Source organism: Trichechus manatus, unplaced genomic scaffold, assembly GCF_000243295.1.
Source record: "Trichechus manatus latirostris isolate Lorelei unplaced genomic scaffold, TriManLat1.0 scaffold00067, whole genome shotgun sequence".
Classification (NCBI taxonomy): Eukaryota; Metazoa; Chordata; class Mammalia; order Sirenia; family Trichechidae; genus Trichechus; species Trichechus manatus.
The window spans coordinates 12,991,898-13,016,005 of NW_004444003.1; the positions used below are offsets into that span (position 1 = coordinate 12,991,898).

Genomic DNA, 24,108 nt, shown 5'->3' on the forward strand with positions numbered 1-24,108 from the left:
TTAGGTTAGTGTAGAGGCATCCGACTGATTTTTATATGTTCATCTTATACCCTACCACTTTGCTAAATCATTCTATTAGTTCCGGTAGCTTTCTTGTATAGTCTCTGGAATTTTCTATGTACAGGATCATGCCATCTGCAAATACGGATAGTTTTACTTCTTCCTTACCAATTTGGATTTCTTTTATTTCCCTATCTTGCCTTATTGCTCTATTTAGGACTTCCAGTACAATACTGAATAAAAGTGGTGATAAATGACATCCTTGTCTAGTTCCCATTCTTAAGAGAAATGCTTTCAGTATCTCTCCATTGAGAATAACATCGGTTGTTGGTTTTGTATATATGCTCATAATAAATATTTAGGAATTTCCCTTCTATTCCTATTTTGCTGAGAGTTTTTATCCAGAATGGTTTTGGATTTTATCAAGTGCCTTTTCTACATCAATAGAGACGATCATGTGATTATTTTCCTTTGTTTTATTTATGTGGTGAATTATACTGATTGATTTTCTGATGTGAAACCATCCTTGCATACCTGGCATGAATCCCACTTGGTTGTAGTGCATTATTTTCTTGATATGTTGTTGAATTCTTTTGGCTAAGATTTTGTTGAGAATTGTTGTGTCTATATTCATGAGGTATACTGGTCTATAATTTTCTTTTTTAGTGGTGTCTTTGCCTGGCTTTAGTACCAGGATTATGCTGGCTTTACAGAATGAATTTGGGAGTTATTTCTTTCTTTTCTATGTTCTGGAATAGTCTGAGTAGGATTGATGTCATCTTTTCTCTGAATGTTTGGTAGAATTCTACAGTAAAGCCATCTGGGCCATGGCTTTTTTTGTTGTTGTTGGAAGTTTTTTGTTTTTTGTTTTTTAAATCTCTTCAATTTCTTTTGTTACAGATCTGTTTAAATTTTCTACTTCAGTGTTGTATTACTTTAGGCAGGCAGTGTGTTTCTAGAAATTTGCCCATTTCTTCTAGGTTTTCAAATCTGTTGGAATACAGTTTTTCAGAATATTCTGTTATGATTCTTTTTATCTCAGTTGGTTCTGCTGGAATCTTGCTCATCTCATTTGTTATTTTGGTTATTTGCATCTTCTCATTTCTTTCCTTTGTCAATTTGGCCAGTGGTTTGTCTATTTTATTGACCCTGTTAAAGAACCAATTTCTAGTCTTGCTGATTCTTTATATTTTCTGTTTTCCATTTCATTTATTTCTGCTCTAATCTTTATTAACAATTTCCTTTTATCTGGTGACTGTGGGCTTCTTTTGCTGCTCTTTTTCTATTTGTTCAAGTTGTCAGGTTAATCTATTGATTTTGGCCCTTTCTTCTTTTTTGATATGTGCATTTATTGCTTTGACTTCTCCTCTAAGCACTGCTTTTGCTGTGTCCCATAGGTTTTGGGTACGTTGTATTTTCATTCTCATTTGATTCTAGGAATTCTTAAATTTCATTTTTAATTTCTTCTATTACCTAGTGTGGTTCATCAAGTCGTTATTCAGTTTCTATGTGTTTGATTTTTTTTTCCCATTCTTTCTGTTACTGAGTTTTAATTTTTAGTATTGTGGTCGGAGAAGATGCTTTGTATTACTTCAGTGTTGAATTTATTGAAGCTTGCTTTGTGGCCTAAAACACGGTCTGGTCTGGAGAATGATCCGTGTATGAAGAAGAATGTATATTGTGCCACTGTTGGAATGTTCTGTATATGTCTTTAAATTAAGTTTGTTAATTGTTATTTAGATGTTCTGTATGTTTGTTTAGTTTTTATTTGTTCTGTCCTTCATCAAAAGGGGTGTGTTAAAGTCTCCAAATATTATTCTGGAACTGTCAATCTCTCTTTTCAATGCTGTGAAGAGTTTGTTTTATGCATTCTGGAGCTCTGTCATTGGGTGCATAGAGATTTATTATAGCTACATCTTGGTGGATTGTCCCTTTAATCATTATATGATGCCCCTCCTTGTCTCTTATGATGGATTTTGATTTAAAGCCTATTTTATCAGAAATTAATATTGCCACTCCTGCTTTTTGGTTACTGTTTACATGATACATTTTTTTCCATCCTTTGACTTTTAACCTATTTATGTCGTGTCTAAGGTGTGTCTCTTGTATGCAACATACTGATGGGTCATGTTTTCTTATCCATTCTGCCACTCTGTCTCTTGGCCGGTGCATTTAAAACATTTACAGTGTGATTATCAACAGGTATGAATTTACTGTTCTCAAATATTATTTGTTGTGGTGTTGCTGTTGTCTCTGTTCCATTTAATTTTCTGTGCCGAATTCTTTTTATATATTTTTTCATTTCCTTCACTGTCGCAGCAGCGTCCCCACACTTCACTGTTGTTTACTTTGTGTTTACCGAGTCTTTACGGTTTTCTTCTTCATTTTGGTGAGTAGGTTTACTATCTCTCTTTGTGCTTACTCTGATGTTTATCTTCTAAGTTTAAAACAGTGTGTTATTTCTTGATTATAGTCATAACTTCCTTCCATACGGAAGTTCTGTCCACACCATTTATTCCCTCTTGTGTTTTGAAGTTGTCATTGCTTACAGACTGACATCTGGTTCCCCATTTTTGTTTCCGTAGCTTTATCTTACTTTTGAGATTTCTCTAAGTCAGCATCTTGGTGATGTCATCATGTGGCTTACTCTCAGGTTGCTGTCTGATGTCGTTGGTTCTCTATCCAAAGGACTCCCTTTAAAATTTCTTGTAAGGATGGTCTGGTTTTTACAAATTCCCTTAATTTATGTTTATCTGAGAATGTCTTAATTTCACCATCATATCTGAGAAACAATGTTGCTGGGTATGTAATTCTTGGTTGGCAATACTTTTCTTTCAGAGTTCTATATATATCACCCCATTGCCTTCTTTCCTGCATGGCTTCTGCCAAGAAATCAGAGCTTAGTCTTACTGGAGTCCCTTTGTATGTGATATTTTGTTTTTCCTGAGCTGCTCTCAGAATTTTCTCTTTAACTTCGGATTTGGAAAGTTTGACTATGATATATCTTGGTGATTTTCTTTTGAGGTCTATCCAGTATGGAAATCTTCTCATCTTTCATGATATTGGGGAAGTTTCCTTCCAGCAGATCTTCAAAAATTCTGTTGTTTTTTTTTTCTCGTCTCCTCCTCTTCTAGGATTCCAATCACACATAAATATTTCTCTTCATAGTGTTCCACATAACACTTAGGCTTTCTTCATTTGCTTTCATTCTTTTTTCTAATTGTTCCTCAAACTGGTATCAAGGGGTCTGTCCTCTATTTTGCTCCTTCTTCCACTGTTTCAATTCTATTTCTATGTCCTTCAACTGTTACCTATTTCTAATACTTTATTGTAATTCTCTGGATTTCTAGTTGCTGTTTTTGTATGATTTCTAATTGTCTGTCATTTTGTTCTTGTATTGTTTTCCTGAATTCTTCTACGGTTTTGTCTATGTTTTCCTTGATCTCTTTGAGGACCCTATATATGAGCCTTTTGAATTCCTTATCAGGACAGTTCCATTACCATCTCTTCCTCAGAAAGGTTTTCTGTCCCTTTATTTTGGTCACTTGATTGTACCATCTTGTCTTGTTTCTTTATATGATTTGATACTGTCTGCTCTCTCCAAGGTATTCGGCTTTTATTTATGATTTTATTTTGTTTTGATAGAGCAGGCGCTCTATGGTTGGGGAGGGGTGGGATGTGCATCAGGGAGCGGTACAGGTGATCTCTCTGGGGCGGGATGGGCGGGGCAGGGGGCTGGGGGTGGCACAGGTGCTCTCTGTAATGGGGGAAGGGCATGGCAACTGGTCGGGGAGCGGGTGGGAGAAACAGGAAAAAAAGAAGAAAAGGGGGTGGGGATTTATCTATTGCTCTATGTTTACCACCTGCCCTACTGGTCAGGTACCACCGTACTGTCACTGGAGAGTCACCCTGTGTCTGGGTCCTGATTTTCTCCCTGCTCTGTGTACGCTGGGATCCTTGAAGCTCTTGTCCTCTTTCCTGTACTTTCTCTCCTTAGCTCCAGTTCATGTACTGCTCATCTTGCTTCACTCTGGGTATGTCTTCACAGTTTCTCTGTCTCCCACTGGGAGTTCCGTGATGTTGTCTTCCCATTCTCCTCACTCAGGGTCACTGCTGGCTTTGTCTCAAAATGGCCCCACTGTGCCAGACTGGCTGGCAGGGTACCTCCACTCCGTATGTCTCCCTGTTTGCTGCTGTCATTCAGTTTCTTTTTCTAGTCAGCATCTGATCTAATTTTATCCTTCTCATTTAATACTCAGAGTTCCAGGGTTGTCATCTGTATCTGTTACTTTGTTTCTTGGGTCTTTGCTGTAGAGGTTTGCATCTGGCTAGACTGCCATCTTGAATCCTTCTCTCATTATCTTTTATAGTATAAGTCTGAATTTTTTTGTCTTTCTAAGACCTCCATAATATGGCTCCACTCCATCTATGTAAGCATGTCTCCTGTTAATCCCTAAAATGTTCAACCATTCCATTTAGACATCCTCCTCATTCTCTCCCAGAAACTGTTACCCTAATCTGAGGATCCTTTATCCCCCATCCAAATCCTACTCATTCATTTCGAAGCTCAGCTCACACCTGATGTTTACAAAGACTCCTCTATTTTTTGTTTATCTAATTATTTTCTCAACTTCTATACTTACAATCAGTACTACCAAGTCTCAACTGAATATTCTCTATTATTTTACTATGTTTGCTTTGTTGTTTTTTCAACTAAACTATTACATCAGTGAGAGCACAGAAAATGTATCCTGTATTGCAAATGCTCTTAGTACAGTATTGGGTATGTAGAAAGCCCTGAATAAATATTTGCCAAATGACTGATACCAAAAGCATGTCCAAGTAACTAAACCACTGAGCATACTATAACCAAGGTCTTCAAACATCATACTAATCTGAAATTGTAAAACGAAACATTTCTACTTCTTTACCAAATAAAATTTGAAGTTGTTCTTATCTTTACATTTAAAATTGTTATAATTGAGAAAAGAAGTATAGTTAATCAACATCTGCCACTTTCTGCAGTAAGATAATAAGTCACTTAAGCATTCCATATATTTTGGAAACCCTGGTAGCATAGTGGTTAAGAGCTATGGCCGCTAACAAAAAGGCTGGCAGTTCGAATCCACCAGCCACTCCTTCAAAATCCTACAGGGCAGTTCTACTCTGTCCTTTAGGGTCGCTATGGGTCAGAATTGACTTGACAGCAATGAGTTTGTTTTTTGGTTTTGGCAGTATACCACAACCAGCAATTGCTGTCTAGTGAATTCCAACTCATGGTGACCTCATGTGTGTCAGAGGAGAACTGTGCTCCGTAAGGTTTTCAATGGCTGGTTTTCTGGAAGTAGATTGCCAGGACTTTCTTCCCAGGTGCCTCTGGATAGACTTGATTCTCCACCTTTCCCTTAGCAGCTGAGACCATTAACTGTTTGCACTACCCAGGGATTCACTTATAGTATACATACTCTGCCTCTATTTGTAGAAAATGTTTTGTCATTTGCCAATTACGACTTAGGTTATAAATGTCAAAAGAAAACCTCCTTACTTCAAATATTACACATTTTCCAACTTTTCCATATTTTTCACATTCTTCCTTGGTTTCAACTTCCAAGTCTTCATCTACCTCTCCTGCACCAACCATGTTCTATAAACAAAGAAAAATAAATTCAACTATAATTTACAGATATATAACCAAACAACAACAACAAACCAAACCTGTTGCCACTGAGTTGACTCCGACTCACAGCGACCCTATAAGACAGAGTAGAACTGCCTCACATGGTTTTCAAGGAGCAGCTGGTGGATTCGAACTGCTGACCTTTTGGTTAGCAGCCGAGCTCTTAACCACTGGGCCACCAGGGCTCCAGATGTATAACAGCTGTATACAAATAAGATTTTCCTTCATTAGGGTAAATGATATTAATCCCAAATGACGTAATAAAAATTTTCATCCCATTAATATTAAAAAATTGATTTATTTCTTAAAACAAAACAAAAACATATTAAACTTTGTAAAATATTACAAAAATATGTATGTAAGCACCAAAAAATGCATAAACTAAGCTGAATGTGTAGCAATTACAAACATTTTAAAATAATTACTCACTGCACTCTTAAATACTGCATTTAGCAAAGAAACATACACAATAGTGAAAAAGGAATTTAAAATCAGTCTTACATGGGATCCATCCAAAGGTATTATCTGCAGAAGTATCATTTTCAGTTTTCTTTAACTTTTGTGATATCAGTGGGGGTGAAAGCATATGGGGTAGGGTAGGGTAGGTGATGCACAAAAAGCAAGGTAGGCAGACAGGTTTCTTTCTTTTTGCTTCTTACCCTTAGTAGGACCACTTTAGTAGGACACTTAAGTATTTCAGTTAATGGATTTGAATCAGATTTCTTGGATGCATCTGTATCAAAACATATAAGATGTGTTACAGCACTGAAGAGAAGCACTGGGTCCTAGTACAATGACTAATTTAATTTCAATAGCAATCTCTGCTATTTATGTCTTAGAATCATCTATAAGCATCAACGTAATCAGTCTTAGCAGAAATGCAGCCTTATCTACAATTAAAACATCAGCTTTACTCTGGTATATATTTTACAATATGTAATTTCTGGAAGTTTTTAGCTTCTGCAACAACCTGGAAACAGTTTTTGCTTATTTCAATTCCTAAAGGGCTAACAAAGCATACCGATCACAACCCTTGTAGGTGAGAGCCTTGGCTTTGGATAGAAGTATAGGTAACTATCCCAGTGTAATAAGCAGTTAAATTACATCAGCCATCGGCTAACTTATTTTAGTGTCACCAATCTCGATAACTGTTAGTTTTTGGTACCAACATGTAAGGCTGACTGTTGGCTCTCTAAAACTGTACATTGACAGGGTTGCCAGAAAAGTTTTCTTCTTTCTTTAGGAAAGGGAATTAAGCTAAGCTGACTAAAAATGAACTCAATTTTCCTGCTTAAAATGCTGAACTATTTTTTGTCTCATCCCAATATGCCCTTAGTACAGAACAGACTGTAATAACTGATGAACATAAAACACCAACTAACCAGATATCACCTACCAAAAGATTACAAAATAACATTAGATTCCACAAAGCAATAAATCCGTAAGAAAATTAGAAATCAACCTTTATGAAACGAAAGAAAAAAGGGAAAAAATAGGGAAGACATAAGATGGAGATATATCCGACATAATCACTGAAACACTGCATATGGCTCTGCCCTTTATGCTATAAAAACAACTATTATATTATCAATTTGACAAGATTCTATGCTCAACAGGTATGAAACTACTTTCCTGAGGACTGTTCATTTTCTGCCAGTCTCTCATCTTTTTTCCTCCCATGGGCCTTCATCCCTTTCTACTTCTGTTCTGAAAAAATAAAGATGAGCCTCAGGATTCCTGATTTCCACAAAACAGAACTGGAAGTGCATCAATATCAGAATTATCTATTCTACCAAAGACAGGGCAGTCCTCTCATGATGGACCATATTCATCCCTGTTCTCACTATGGAAATGCCTCTCTTGTGAGGAGACTTACCTTTCTCTGTAGCATCACCAACAATGATCTTGCCTCCTCGTTTGCTTGTTTTTTCTACTGACAATGCAGTGCTCAGCCCTTGTTCATGCTTTCCAAGACCCTGGCCTTCTCGGAAGCCATACTTCTGCATGATTTTATGTGCTACTGTGCCACTAGCAGGAGGAAAAAGAAAAAGATTCCTTGCACTTGCAATTAACTATAACATAAACTGGATTTTATACCACAAAATCTCCTTCTGCAAAGGTAGTATAAGTTCAATGAGGGCTTAGATGAACTTAAAGGTAATTAACAATGGGTCACTAGATGGACGCTGTGGGGATATTCAGGATGAAAGAAATATAAAAAGTTACTGACTGAAATCCTAAATATTCTGAAGCTATCTGTGAGGGGAAATACTAGTTTCCCTAACGAAACTTCCCCAGTTACTACTGTTAGAAAACACTAGATTTTCTGTGTGTGCCAGCATGTGCATTGCTGTATAGCTTGTAATCACGGTTTACTATTAAAAAGTGTGCTTGTCAAAAAATAAGCATGAAGTTTCATGTAACAAAATGCATCTTCAATATAGTACAGTAGAGTTTCCAATAACAGACTTTATAAATGAAAGAATCCTTAGAGACCATCTATTTAACAGATGAGAAAATAAACAGGTCCAGATTAGCTGACTAGCTTAAAGCTGACTGGAAGCAAAGCAAGATATCCCTGATTCTTAGTCCACAACTCTTTCTCTAACACCGTCACAGCTTTCAAACTGCACTCCTGGGTCTCAAAGGTGCCCCACAGCAACTACTGCTGCTTTAGACTTGAACCTCCAAACCCTGCTTCAGCTAGAGCAGCTGTAACCTAAAGTACTTCACATATTTAGTTCTCCTAAAATTTCATCAGAACAAGCTGTTCTAGGGCTGAAAAGACTGAAAAATGCTGAACGGTGCCACACTGCATCCTTTCTTAAGCAGAAGTTAGATTGAGTTCCTACTGAAAAGAAGATTCAGCAAAAAAGTCAATTTTATCCTTAGCGGGATAAATCATATAGTTTCTTATCTACCACCCTCCAGCACACATTCTGTTGTTGTTGTTGTTAGGTGCCGTCGAGTTGGTTCCAACTCATAGCGACCCTATGCACCACAGAGTGAAACACTGCCTGGTCCTGCGCCATGCTCACCATCGTTGTTACGCTTGAGGCCATTGTTGTAGCCACTGTGTCAATCCATCTTGCTGAGGGTCTTCTTCTTTTTCACTGGCCCTCTACTTTACCAAGCATGATGTCCTCCTCCAGGGACTGATCCCTCCTGATAACATGCCCAAAGTATGTAAGACCTAGTCTTGCCATCCTTGCTTCTAAGAAGCATTCTTGCTGTACTTCTTCCAAAACAGATTTGTTCTTTTGGCACTCTATGGTATATTCAATATTCTCTGCCAACACCATAATTCAAAGGCTTCAATTCTTCTTCAGTCTTCCTTATTCATTGTTCAGCTTTCGCATGCATATATGACTGAAAATACCATGGCTTGAGTCAAGCACACCTTAGTCTTCAAGGTGACATCAATGATTTCAACACTTTAAAGAGGTCTTTTGCAGCAGATTTGCCCAATGCAATGCGTCTTTTGATTTCCTGACTGCTGCTTCCATGGGTGTTGATTGTGGATCCAGATAAAATGAAATCCTTGACAACTTCAATCTTTTCTCCATTTACCATGATGTTGCCTATTGGTCTAGTTGTGAGGATTTTTGTTTTCTTTATATTGAGGTGTAATCCATACTGAAGGCTGTGGTGTTTGATATTCATTGTAAGTGCTTAAAGTCCTCTTCACTTTCAGCAAGCAAGGTTGTGTCATCTGTATAATGCAGGTTGTTAATGAGCCTTCCTTCAATCCTGATGCCCCGTTTTTCATATAGTCCAGCTTCTTGGATTATTTGCTCAGCATACAGAGGTTGAATAATTACAGTGAAATGATGCAACCCTGACGCACAACTTTCCTGACTTTAAACCACGTGGTATCCCCTTGTTCTGTCTGAACAACTGCCTCTTGATCTGTGCACAGGTTCCTCATAAGCACAATTAAGTGTTCTGGAATTCCCATTCTTCGCAATGTTATCCATAATTTGTTATGATCCACACAGCTGAATGCCTTTGCACAGTCAATAAAACACAGATAAACATCTTACTGGTATTCTCTGCTTTCGGCCAGGATCCATCTGACATCAGCAATGATATCCCTGGTTCCACGTCCTCTTCTGAATCTGGCCTGAATTTCTGGTAGTTCCCTGTCGACACACTGCTGCAGCTGCTTTTAAATGATCTTCAGCAAAATTTTACTTGGTATGATATTAATGACATTGTTCGATAATTCTCACATTCAGTTGGATCACCTTTCTTTGAAATAGGCATACAACGATCCTCCTTCATTTCCAATTCTCGCATTTCAATCACCAGTAATTATCAACGCATCCTGCAATTTCAGACTGCAGACGCTGGTAAAAATCTTCAATTTCTTCATCTTTGGCCGCAGTGGTTGGTGTGTAAATTTGAATAATAGTCGTATTAACTGGTCTTCCTTGTAGGCGTATGGATATTATCCTATCACTGGCAGCACTGTACTTCAGGACAGATCTTGAAACGTTCTGTTCGATGATGAATGCAACGCCAATCCTCTTCAAGTTGTCATTCTCGGAATAGCGGACCATATGGTTGTCTGATTCAAAATGGCCAATACTAGTCCGTTTCAGCTCACTAATGCCTAGGATATCGATCTTCACGTGTTCTATTTCATTTTTGATGATTTCTAATTTTCCCAGATTCAGACTTCGTATATTTCACGTTCTGATTATTAATGGATGTTTGCAGCTGTTTTCGTCTCATTTTGAGTTGTGCCACATCAGCAAATGAAGGTCCCGAAAGCTTGACTCCATCCATGTCATTAAGGTTGACTCTACTTTGAGGAGACAGCTCTTCCCCAGTCATCTTTTGAGTGCCTTCCAACCTGGGGGACTCGTCTTCTGGTACTATATCAGACAATGTTTCGATGCTATTCATAAGGTTTTCACTGGCTAATTCTTTTCAGAAGTAGACTGCTGCATCCTTCTTCCTACTCTGCCTTAGTCTGGAAGCTCAGCTGAAACCTGTCCACCACGGGTGACCCTGCTGGTATCTGAATACCAGTGGCATAGCTTCCAGCATCACAGCAACACACAAGACCCCACAGTACGACAAGCTGACAGATACGTGAGGGGGGCACATATTCTAGGGCATTAATTTAAATAATTAATTAGTTTAAGTAACTACCTTGTCTAGTGGCTACCATATTAAACAGCACAGTTCTAGGGGATGGATACCAAAAAGTCAGAAACTCAAAATCCTCCTCAAGTGTGAGAACCACAAACATCAACTCCAACTCCTAGTAGTCATCTCTCTATGGGTTCTAAGAACCAAAGGATATACAAATAGCTTAGAGTGGATCTACTACGCTCAATGGTCTCACAGCATTTTTATTACGGGCAGCACTCTCCTAAAAAACAGAAAGACATTAGCATTATGCTGCTTCATCTGACAGTGCCCTTGTAGCATCAGAGGAAGAGGACAAGTCACGTAAAACATTCTTTTAGCCAAAAATACATGCCAAATTCAGTGGGGGTTAAAAAAGAAAATCCACAAGCCCTACATGAATGTCAGCCTTAAAATGATTTTTCATATGCAGGCAAGCAAATTCCTAATCATATTTAAAATGAATAAAGAATTTTTAATTAATTAAAAACATTTATATCATTCATAGCTAATGCATATCAGCCATTTTACTTGCTAATGTTACAAAAATGTAAATAATTATTACAAACTGTTCCTATCTAGAGAATATAATGCTCGACATCTAAATCATTCAAAACACATACGAGAACGGCTTATGTTTTGTATAAAAACATAACATCATTATACTGGAATATGCTCCACATGACTCAAGTACTGATCTCGAGAACAGTGCATAGTTGAAAACATCAAGTATCTCCCTATAGACCTAAGAATGTCCGCATTTTCTAACAAAGACTACAGCTACCAAAATGGCTTTAGAAAGAGCTATTGACACTTAACAACACGGTTTCTCAAGTCCTTTTTACATTTTCTTAGATATGAACACTTAAAATCATTACCCCATGTTAGCAAGGAAGGAGTTACTAGGCCCAGTTGGAGATCTCGGCCTATCTTGTTCATCATACACTGGGGGAGGAATAGCAGCTTTGGAAGACTGTGATCGAGGTCGCGAATCCTCTTCATAGGGAAAATCTCGGGGTACTGTTGGATAAAAATAAAACAGGCTTACCAAAATAATACAAAAAATATTTTGATTTGCATTCATACGGGTCACTTACTTTGAACTACTTTCACTTGCATTTTTGCTTTACCACAGTGAGAAAAAAAGCAAATCAATTTTAAAGCCTCTATGAATTTTTTTTTAAAACTTGAGGTAGAACACTACTTTTCTCATTCTAACTTTGCTTGTATTCTTCCCATCTCCTCAAATGTCCTTTTTACATCTTACTAAAATGTTATTCAGTCTTTTTCTGTATGTTCCAAGTGGACACTAGCTCTCTTTCAACTCCCATAGACAACATGTTGTGTACACTTCTCTTAAGACTCTTGCCTTACTATCTCATCAGCCTAACAGACTGTAAAAGTCTTCAAGGTGAGGGACCATATACTAACTACAACAGTGGTTTTGAACCCTAGCTATACATCAGAATCACAAAGAAAGCCTGAATTCCACTCCAGTCCAACTGGTGTGGACTGGAGCCCAGGTCAGGCAACAACATTATTTATAGATGTTTTTACACAATATTGTGTTTAACAGATATTTTTAAAAACTGTAACTTTCTTGGAAAAAAGGTAACACAAATAGTTTCTTGGGATAGTTTAGGTATGGTCAAACCCAAAGCATAGGGAAATGATCTGGAAAACATAGCAAAGTTCAGTTTCAACCCAAATATTCTAGATCAACAGGAGAAGAAATAGTGGAGGGCATGTTTCCTCAATGTGCTCCAATGGGTACCCAAGTGCACTGAAATATAAATAACGGAAAAAATTTAATAAGGGAAAGCACTGCCACCTTGTGGAAGGTCATGAATATAACAGCCTCTAAACCACTGAGTGGAGTCCTGGTGGCACAGCGGTTATAAGAGCTCGGCTGCTAACCAAAAGTTCGGCAGTTCTAACCCACCAGCTGCTCCTTAGAAACTTTACGGGGCAGTTCTACTTTGTCCTATAGGGTCACTATGAGTTGGAATCAACTCGACAACAACGGGTTTGGTATTTTTTTGGTTTCAAACCACTGAGTAAAAAAATTCTAAAACTCATTGCCATTGAGTTGATTCGACTTATGGTGACCCCATGTGTTACAGAGTAGAACTGCTCCATAGGGTTTTCTTGGCTGGTACAGGACCAAGCAGTGTTTCGTTCTGTTGTACACAGGGTTGCTATGAGTCAGAATCGACTCAACGGCACCTAGCAACAACAACAATCTTGATGGAAGCAGATCCCCAGGCCTTTCTTTAGCAGCATCACTGGGTGAGTTCAAACTGCCAATCTTTAAGGTTAATAGTCTAACTCCAACTGTCTGCACTACCCAGGGACCTTAAACTGATATACTATTTGTTTAACTTGACTCCAAATGAACCTAAACCTCAAACATGAAATGTTGGAGAAAACAAATGAATTGCTTAAAAAAAAAAAAAAAACAGAACAAAACAGATCTCACTGTATAAAAACCCGTCTTAGAGCCTAGCATAAAAAACTGTCATCTAAAATGGTGAAAGGAATAGCAAACTTGCTAATCCATGGCCTTAGGGGTAAGAGCCAAAAGACTGGCTGTCAGGCCATTTCTTCTTAAACTCAGGAAACCTGGTTGACCCAAGGTAAGATTTTTCATAAATTGTTTCAGAATAAAAGAGAAGAAACAGATCTACATACGCTCTTTGTCCTTTTCTACAAGAGAAGTTGGTGGTGCAATAGCAGCTCCGCCCATACCTGCCAAACACATAAATTCCACTGATTAAAGGATGGAATCTGTTTCAGATGTCAGACTCTCAAGGACTGTGACATATACAATTCACTGTATCACCACTACTCACTCAAGAAAAAAGAAACAAGACTCGCTACTATATCCTTCCTGCTAACATTTAAAGAATTACCTGAGTCTATGATTAAAGATGTAGAAAACTGGCAATACCCACACGGACAAAAATTTTTTCTTAAAAGGCATGTTAAGAGCGGAGAACAGAGTTAATAAACAAATTTTAAGGCAAAGAACATAATCCAGAGAACCAGCAGTTAGTTAAAAATAATAACAAAACTATTTACTGAGAGCACATTATCCACCAGGTACTTTCATACACATTGTCTCATTTAGGTTTAATAAACCTTTGAAGTAGGCATTATAGGTTCCATTTTACAGATGAGAAAATGATCAGAGGAGAGGAGCACTAATTAGCAGAGATGGGAATAAAATCCAGATTCCTGTAATGCCATGCTTTTCCCCACTATATAGCACGCTTCTTTTCTGGGGTGCAAACCACTGGAGCTGACCATCTATTTGGAAATGTGGGTATTTCTGGTTCCTGAAGAATCTGCTACCGGCTGTCACTTCTCCTGCTCATGTTTCCTTGATGGAGAATAGTAAATACAAATGAACCAAAAAGGGTAAGAGAGGTCTCTTCCACTTGCTATCCAACAACCAGAGGGAAAGCCGAACAGTGGAGATCATAAAGACCATAGGAATTTTTCATTAGGTATAACACCTAACATATGCATCATGGCTAAACAATGAAAGAAATAATATAAAAAATAATGAAATGAGAGTTTTAAACAGTTTATTACAAAACCATACTGTTTCAGGATAAAATGTTTCACAGGTTACTCTAAAGCCAGTGTACATGCATCATGATTAATGGGACTGAACTATATAAAAGACTTAAGGAGAAATATTTTTGAAATACTTCCTAAGATCATTTTTTCTTAACCTTGTCTTTAAGATCCAGAGTGATCTGATTGATTCTGAAAAGTAGACTTGCATTAGTAAGTTCAGTATAAAAAATTCAGCATGACTACTAGAAATCTGCTACTAATCAAGTTAAAATATGATTATCAATCCACTAAGAGTAGTACAGAAACCCTGGTGGCATAGTGGTTAAGAGCTATGGCTAGTAACCAAAAAGGCTGGCAGTTCAAATCCACCAGTCGCTCCTTGGAAACCCTATGGGGCAGTTCTACTCTGTCCCATAGGGTCGCTGTGAGTTGGAATCGACTTGATGGCAATGGGTTTGGTTTTTGATTTTTTTTAATAGCAGTACACATAATGGGTATAGTGCCACTTCTTCCCTAATATTAGCTACAAGTTCAGTCAAATAGCAACAGTATTTTGATTAGAGGCTTTGTAATTCCTGTTAATGTTTAAGGAAAAAAACATGTTCTTAATATAGAGGCCCACCTCCTTACAAAATAAGGCAGCAGATCAGTAAACTGGAGAGATGAGACTGCAAATACTCAACCTATACACTGGATTCTAAAACAAGTTAATAAAAACCAATTACTTTTTATTAACTGAGATAATAAAATGCTTACCATGGACCTGTATTATATAAAGTACTCATCCCCTCTGTGCCTCAGATTCTTTACCCTTAAAAAAATCTCAGTTCACTGCTTACAAAAATGCAGCTGGACACAGAGAGGAGGTTAATGTGACTCTGCTTCAGGTAAAGAAAAGCGTGTGTGTCTATTTTAAGCTATTCTCAAGGTATCCCATAAGTAAATGTTAGAAAGGGGTTGTGAAGCTCAAAGGAGAACATATGTGAAAACACAAGGTAAACTAATTAAACTGCTATGCGAATGTGGATTGCTGAGATATTCAAATCAATGCCAACTGTACTATTCACCAAACCGAATATGAAAAACAGTGGAATTACTCCATGTCTAAATCAAGATTTGTGTTCACGCCTTACTTCTTTTCCTCCTCTCTCGCTCATAATCTTCATCTTCATCAGAATCTGGATCCGGTCGCCTTGAAAATCCACTAGCTTCATGTCTGTCTTTACGCCTCCTGTGATAAAGAAATCAGTGTTCATCAGAGATGAACCAATTTAGAGAAGTGAAGCTGAGGACTTTACCTTAATTTTCTCTTGGCTAGAAAATACTTAAATTCTCTCTTTCAGACAAAGAGCCCTGGGTGCCACAACAGGTAAGTACTCGGCTGCTAACTGAATGGTCGGTGGTTTGAACCCACCCAGTGGTTCCTTGGGAGAAAAATCTGGTGATCTGCTCCCATAAAGATTACAGTTTAGAAACCCTACGGGGCAGTTATTGTTTGTCGCATGGAGTCACTATGAGTTAAAATTGACTCTATGGCACCGAACAACAACTCTTTCAGACTAAACTATTAATTTGGGGTTGAGGGAGAGATAACCAGTTAAAGTATGAAAAGTGAGACAACCAGTTAAAGGTTAAAGTATGAAAAGTGAGAAAAATATGGAAGATAAATTGAATAAATAGGTAAATGAGTATAACTAGCAAGAAAAATGTTTCCTTGACATTTACCTCTTTTAATTTTAAAGTAAATCAAGGTAATAGGTTAATAGTCTCAACTCTCTAGAACATGCTTCACTCATGAAATGATTCAATAAATAATAGAAACACTGTATTAATATTTAATACATATTAACTAATAATTAATGTCAAATGTTTTTAAAAGAAATACAAACTATCCATACTTTTCATAAATGTAAATAAAAAGATGCCTAAAGTTTTAAATAATTCCATCTGCCTCAAAAATAGTAAAGTTAAGAACATGATTTTAAGTATTTTAAATAGTTGTGATTCTAGTAGAGTTACAGTGTAGGGAAAAAAAGAAACAACTATTATTCAACATCAGGTTTCTAAATTATTTTTCTAGAACTCACCCAGAATTTATAGCTTAGGTATTCTGAGTCTATACATGAAATTTGCTCTGGAGTTTGTTTTCATGCTAGGCTATAACAACTAAAAATTCTTAAAAATAATCTGATTCCTTCTGTTGATTGCTCAGACCAATCATGAAAACTAACTTTGGATAAAAATCCATGTTTGGGTCAAGACTGTTAGAATGAAGCACGATCCAAATATCAAGCCAGTAGCTCTCTGCCCTTCTTCTACCCCAACACCTGCTGGATATGTCACAGGAACGCTGGCTCATTCTAGAAGTAATTCCTAGGACTGTGGTTGTAGGTACTTCACATATGTTTGTGCAATACACAAGTACTCAGAACCCCAGATACATATGTCAGTATCAAGACCAAGAATCTTATTTGAAAAAGTTTAAGCAGTATCAGCTCAACATAGATAAGCAGAAAACAAGTACAGTATCCACCACAGATAAACAAGCATATTTATAACTGACGACGAATTACACGGATTCAAACCAAAAACTCACTATCATTGAGTCGATTCAGCATCACAGCAATCCTACAGGACAAAGAAGAACTGCCCCCATAGGGTTTCCAAGGCTATAAATCTTTACAGAAGCAGACTGCCACATCCTTCTGCCGTGGAGTGGCTGGTAGGTTCGAACCACTGGCCTTTTGGTTAGCACTGACAGCTTTAACCACTGCACCACCAGGGCTCCACGGAATAGTAAAGGGTGTATTATTTATTTCAAGTTACCACAAATCAAGAGGTTTTTAGGTTAAATGATGATTTTATTTTTAAAAATGAAAGCACTACTCTATGTCCATAAGCCCCTGATTTTTTTGCCATATGCTATGATAGAGTCTCAAGTGTGGGAAAGATGGATGAAACATATGAAGCCAAGTGAACAAAGAACTCCAGAATACAACACTGTGATAACGACATAAAAACATTTCAAAGACAATCCTTTGTCTTAACTGACATATTTCTTTTACTTTCTTGGTATCTGTATAGTATTTCAGTATTTGTTAAACTTTGCCTTACAGACAGCACTAAAGTTCATTCATTACTACTCTAATGAATATTTCAAAGGCAAAATATCCCCAAGTCCAAATATCTTACTTTTCTCTTTCTTCTATTTCTTTTTGTCTTTCCAGCTCCCGCTGTCTTTGTCGTTCCTCTCTTTGGCGCTTTACTACTTTCTCATAATCATTAGGAAACATAGGATCATATTCATCAGCCAAGGGAATCAAAACTTCTCCTGCAGAAAATCCACTGGGAACAGGATCCTGAGAAAGAAAAAAATGTCAAAGTAAATACCATCATCATATCTTAGAATTTCGTTCATAGAATTAAGATCAAAGAATATGATGGTTAGATGGGGCCTTGAAAATCATCTATCCACCTCTTTTGGGTTATAGATAAAGAAAGAAATGCCAAAGGAGGTTCAGTGACTCGACATAGTCACACACCCAGCAGGTAACAAGAGAACCATGACAAAGAATCCCACCTCTCTTGGTTTAACACTATTTCCGTAATACCCTATGGCATTTTCCTGGAATTGCCAATAGCCACAACCACCTAAATTTAAGACACTAACACTGTTAAGCAATATATTTGATTATTTATAGTAAAGCACTAAATACTTATTTTTATATATCTCTGAAAATTTAAAAACCAAAACAAGCCATGAATAACACAACCATTCTTGTAGTCACCATTAAATGGATTTACTTTAGATTTTGGTTATATGGAGATAATAATATAGTAAAGGATTTTCAAAAACATCCTCTTGGTCTTTTTAAATTACTAAGATTAGTAGGCTTATACAGGAAAAGTTGTTTCAGATTTTGAAATGATGATTTAATCTTCATATTGACAATTTGTTCTTTCTGTTGCACACTTTGTGATAATAATATTACATAAATTGACTGGATGATTGTTAGTTTCTCACCAGTCTTAATAATAAGTGAAAAGAAGCCTTGTTACGTGCCTTTCTGTTTTTAAAATGTCTTTTACATGAGTACAAATTTATAACTACCTTTGGGAGTCCTTGGTTAGATAGGGTTGTCTAAATTTTCCAGTGACAGAGCCTGGGAGGTGATTGCAGTTATTTTTCTAATTGCCTTTGTTTATTGGATCATAAGGTTTCACATATCCCTTGCAAGGAAGGCTGTATCTCCAGCACTGAGTCTGGCACAAGTAGAGAGAATTCCCTCCACATCATCATTAATTTTTAAAGGTCTACTAACATCAGGTTCAGATGACAACGTTTTGCATTTTTCTCTTCTATATGTTTAGATACCGGGGTTACTCTTTAAGAGAAAAGAAGTCCTTAACAAAGAATCTACAAAAACAAAATGGAGAGAGAGTACAGCTGACTAGAAAATATGTGATTAGAAATGGGGCTTTACCCTAGATTGGCAGCCTTGATCTAAATACAGTTTTGGTAAGCCCTGATCCAATACTTGATCTAACATTCCTAAACCACCGTGTTTTTCTGTTTGTTCTCTTAGTGTAACTTTTCCTTATCATCTGTAAAAATAAGATGACTTAATTGGTCTACACAGATACCTGAACAAGTACGGGTTAGGATTTAGTGTCGAGTCTCCAGTCTATACCACTTTCAGGAGGTACACTGCCAAACAGTACTAAAGGCAAGAAAGTTGTTCGTAAAACGTGTTTTGTATGTGAACATATAACTGATATGATAAAGACAGCTTATGTTCAATAACAACGGATCTAAATCTAACAATTTTTGCATTACACTGCTCAGTTTGACATTAGGTATTATAAAACAAACTCATTTCCTTATGACTAAAAGCCAGGAAACCTTATGATCCAATGGATAAAGGCAATTAGAAAAATAACTATAATCACCTCCCAGGCTCTGTCACTGGAAAATTTAGACACACCTATCTAACCAAGGACTCCCAAAGGGTAGTTATAAATTTGTACTCATGTAAAAGACATTTTAAAAACAGAAAGGCACGTAACAAGGCTTCTTTACACTTATTAAGACTGGTGAGAAACTAACAATCATCCAATTAATTTATATAATACTATTATCACAAAGCGTGCAACAGAAGGAACAAATTGTCAATATGAAGATTAAGTCATCATTTCAACATCTGAAACAACTTTTACTGTATAAACCTGCTAATCTTAGTAATAAACCATGCTTTTCTAAAAGCTGTTAAGAACAAAGCAGTTTGAGTTAAAAAAAATTTAAATACTGAGGAAGATGAGATAAAACTAAAACAGTCATATATTATAGGTCATATCTGCATACTGATACTACTCTGCTGGAAACGAGTTGGTACTAAAACAAGTTGGCCATAAAAATGATCTCTTAATGCCACCTCAGGAAATCCATCCTAAGGAGCTAATGTATAAAAAGCTCTCTGTAGAGATGTTCTTTAGAATGTTAGAATGTTACTGATAATGACAATGTAAAAGCTGATCTGGATGGTTCTACACTTAGGGAATGCTTAAGTTATGACACATTCACTTGATGGGAATATTCTGAAATTAAAAAATTACGTATGCAAAGTATGTAACTGCAGTGCAATGGATCGCTTTTTTGTGGCCTTTCTTGCCATGGTCTTGTGACTCCCACCCAGGTGACTGGGAGGGACTGTTCAGACAGGGTAATCATAGCCCACCAAAGGGATTGGTCAGTTTTTACCATCCGCCTGGGTTTGAGGTGAGCCATCCCAGAGGCAGGAAAGAGAGGTTCCCACCACTACCAATGAATAACAGGAGCGGAGAGCCCGTCCTTTGGACACAGGATCCCTGTGCTGAGAAGTTCCTGGAACCAGGAGACTGAGAGAGCGGCAGGAGATCACAGAGGGCTTCCCGGTCCATGAAGCGAGAAAGGTGAGTGCCTCCAGTGCCTCTGGGGACTTACTGGCAGGGGCTAAAGAGCTTTGTTAACACTTGCCTGAGCAGGGCACAGACCGAGGGCCAGGGAGAGGTGTGCCCGTGAGCACAGCTGAAAAGACACTGTTGTGATGGAAGAACTGTATCCTGAGTATTCCTGAGCCTGAACTGTAACCTGTTATTTCCCTAATAAATCCCATAATCATGAGTACTGTCTATGAGTTCTGTGTGGCCGTTGCAATGAATTATTGAAACTAGCAGAGAAGCAGCATGCCACAGGAGGGACGGCTGGTGTCAGAATTGGCAAAGATGGTGGAAAGAAGAGGCATATCTGACCTCCACCTCACAAGAATCGGCCTTGGGCTGTTGATTTTGATTCTCCTTCTCCCTTGTGAAATGAGAGATCAGACATTTTCCCCATGCTGCTTTTACAGTACCAAGAAGGAAAAGTGCTTATCAATTAAATAGGGAGAAAAAACAACAATATTTTAGGTACTAGAGTCAATTCATAATTACAGAAGATGATTAACCAGCTTTTGATTAATGTAGTGAGAAAAAATTAGGCTTAGAATTTGAGAGGAAAATTTTTAAATGACTAGAGATCAGCAAAAAAACACCTGACTGGGGGGTGTCTTTTCCTCTTGACAGACTATTAGCCTGCAGGAGCATCACTAAGAACAGGCGAACTAAGCTGTGGCCTGCCTCATAACGAAGGCAAGGTAGAGAGCAAGCTGATTCCAACCCATAAGAGACAAAGCTGAGAGGACAGAGAAACAAAAAGAAGGGAGGGGCATACAGATGGGACCGTGTCTCAGCCTGATTATGGTCCTTTCTAACAGATGGGGGAGGAGAGGAGTACCTTGCTTAGAAAATACAGTAAAACCTGCAAAAGCCAGAACCTATGTAAGGCAGAAACCTGCCATCAAGGGAAAACACTAATATTTTCCACTAACAGAGAGTTACACAAGAGTGGTAAGACCGTACCCTACCAAAGGCAGAAAGTTTGTGAGACCCAGAAAAACAAGGCAGTCCCATCAACTTCCAGCTCTCGCAGGTTTCACTGTATCTCATTTTGCCTAGTTTTAACCATGATTTTGACTGTTTTCCAGAATCTCCTCATCCTCATTAACCCCAGTTTATAAAGAGTTAGCCATGTGCGTTTGTTTTTTAAGCATACCTAAAATCATTATAATAAAGGTTTATTGCTGTTAGTTACCACCAAGTTGACTCTGACTCACGACAGCCCTATGTACAACAGAACAAAAGGTTACCTGGTCCTGCACCACTGTCATGATCATTGGTAATCAAACAATGTTCTATTGTGATCCATAGGGTTTTCACTGGCTAATTTTTGAAAGTAGATTGCAGACCTTTTTTCCTAGTCTGTCTTAGTCTGGAGGCTCTGCTGAAACCTACCATGGATGACCTGCTGGTATTTGAAATACAAGTGGCTTAGCTTCCAGGATCATAGCAATGCACAAGGCACCACAGTATGACAAACTACAGATGGGTGGTAATAAAGGTTAGGGTGGTAGATTTTTTTTTTTTACCCCTTTCTCTATTTTAATCAATAATAAAACAATAAGTACTAACATTGCTTATGATAGCAAAAATTGGAAACCACCCATACATCCAAATAAATATAGTACATCCATACAACGGAATTAAATGAAGCCATTAAAAATGATCACACAGCACTATATTTTTTTTACATAGACAGTCACAATATATTAAGTGAGAAAAACCAGACAGAGAATAGAAGGTAGAGTAGGCATAGACTGGAAAGATCCCAAAATACAAAGTTTTTAATTTCTGGAGGGTAAGACTGAAGGTCATTTGTTTTTGTTTTTGTGTATCTCCAGTTCCTGGTTTTTTTTGTTTAATGAGCTTATTTTATTTTAAATAGGTGTTTTAAAATTTATAAAAGTAAAAATTACATTGAAAATGATACTGACCAGATTTCAAAGAGACTAAGAGGGCAAGACTACATATGCATAAAATAAAAATTATGCAAAGTGGAGGAAAGTAACAAGGTAAAGTTAGGGGTACACTGTTGTTTCACGTTATATGGGCTTACCTTTAGCCCAGCTGCTACATGAGGTGGTGTGTCCACAATTTGCCGGTCATCTGAAGAGCCGCCTCGTTTTAGGTCAATTACTGGGGCAAGGACTGTACTTTGTTTTGTCCTTTGGCTCTAAAATTAAAAAAAACACAAGAAAAATGTACTGAAGCTTCAAATTAAAACTCAAATTCAAACTATTTGTAACAACGATTATTTTGGTCTCTGAAACAAACCTTTAAGGCTTGAGAAAATCATAATCTTAAAACAGCTTTTAAATATAACTGTTAGTATAAGTATATAGTATTTTCTTTAGACTTTTAAAACACAGACTTCCTCCATTTTTGTAAAAGGTTTACAGTAAAATTGGTTACTTTTGTTTAAATTTGTATACAATGGATTTTGACCAGTCATGAAAATCTATAGCACATTATACTTTGCGTGGCTTGCTCACAATGAATAGGTATAGTTTTACATCCTGCACAAAAGATACATGTGGATTAGAGGCTTTTTTTCTCCTACCAGATATAAAACCCAGCCACCTTCCCCCATTTTATTACGAACCTATAGAAAATAATTTTAAAGAGAAAAATGATCATTCATTTACATACCATTTAGCCATTAACATTCTACCATATTTGCTTTATCCTACAAATATGTATTTTTGGTGAACCATCTGAAAAAAAGCCGGTGATATCATGACACTTCACCCTTAAATACTTCAGCACATATCTCCTAAAAACTATGGACACTCCCCTACATAACCATAATATTATTATCATGCCTAATAAAACCAACAATTCCCCCGTATCATCTCCTATCCATCTCATATTCAGATTTTCCATGCTGTCCTCTAAAATGTTTTTAAAATAGTAAAAAAAATTGTTTTTGAACCAGGATCCTACCAAAGTTTCCATATTGCATTTGGTTTTTAAATCTCTTTAGTCTCTCGATTTAGAACAGTTCCTCTTCCTGACCGAGCCATCATCACCACCATCATCGTCACTTGATCTCCTTCTCCTTTCTCTTCCTCTGACGTTGTTTTATAAAATGCTGCACATTCTAGATCTATCTCATTAATCCCTGGTGGTGTAGTTTCTCTATCCCTTGTAATGCCCGAAAAGTGGAAGTTAGGTGTAAAGGCTTCATCAGATTCAATGTGAAGCTTTTTTGCAAGAACATTTAATAGATGAGATGGTGTACTTCATTTTGTATCACAATAGGAGGCATATTAGGTTGTCTACTAGCAATGCCAAGTTTGACCACATGGTTACAGTGGTGATCACTAGATCTTTCCATTATAAAGGTATAATTTTTTTGGACTTTAAAAGGTTATAAATTTTGATTGTTATCATTACAAAAGGCTCAAGAATAGATCTTCATCTCTCTAACTATAACAATGTTTATAAATTTAAGCACACAAAATTTAATTCAAACATCAAATATATAATTCACAAAGTGAATACCAAGTTTAAAGGACAGGACTGGGAGTGGACTATCAAAACCACATATTTTTCTATTATTATTTTTTTGTAATCAATATGTATTTTTAAAATGGAGATACAGATAAAACCGCAGCTTCACCTTTCAATTATAGGTAGAATTTTTTTCTACCAAATACTTTACAGATTTGGTTAGGCCAACCTATTACTCTGAGTAACTGATTAACTAGTTAATTCATTAATTTAATTAAAGG

At 37.1% G+C, this 24,108-nt stretch overlaps 1 protein-coding gene across 3 annotated transcripts in view; it reads right to left on the reverse strand.

The window, feature by feature from the left end:
* RBM17 (RNA binding motif protein 17) overlaps window positions 1-24,108 on the reverse strand; it is a 47,844-nt gene that overhangs the window by 13,261 nt on the left and 10,475 nt on the right. For 2 of the 3 annotated variants that reach the window (XM_004379713.2, XM_023734406.1), the window contains exons 3-10: window positions 22,431-22,547; window positions 17,594-17,760; window positions 15,535-15,632; window positions 13,508-13,564; window positions 11,695-11,836; window positions 7,554-7,705; window positions 6,337-6,410; window positions 5,546-5,644 (exon numbers count right to left, since the gene is read on the reverse strand). In XM_004379713.2, the coding sequence (XP_004379770.1) occupies window positions 5,546-5,644; window positions 6,337-6,410; window positions 7,554-7,705; window positions 11,695-11,836; window positions 13,508-13,564; window positions 15,535-15,632; window positions 17,594-17,760; window positions 22,431-22,547 (906 nt within the window). The remainder of the gene's footprint in view (window positions 1-5,545; window positions 5,645-6,336; window positions 6,411-7,553; window positions 7,706-11,694; window positions 11,837-13,507; window positions 13,565-15,534; window positions 15,633-17,593; window positions 17,761-22,430; window positions 22,548-24,108) is intronic. The other variant, XM_023734407.1, reaches the window with a different exon arrangement.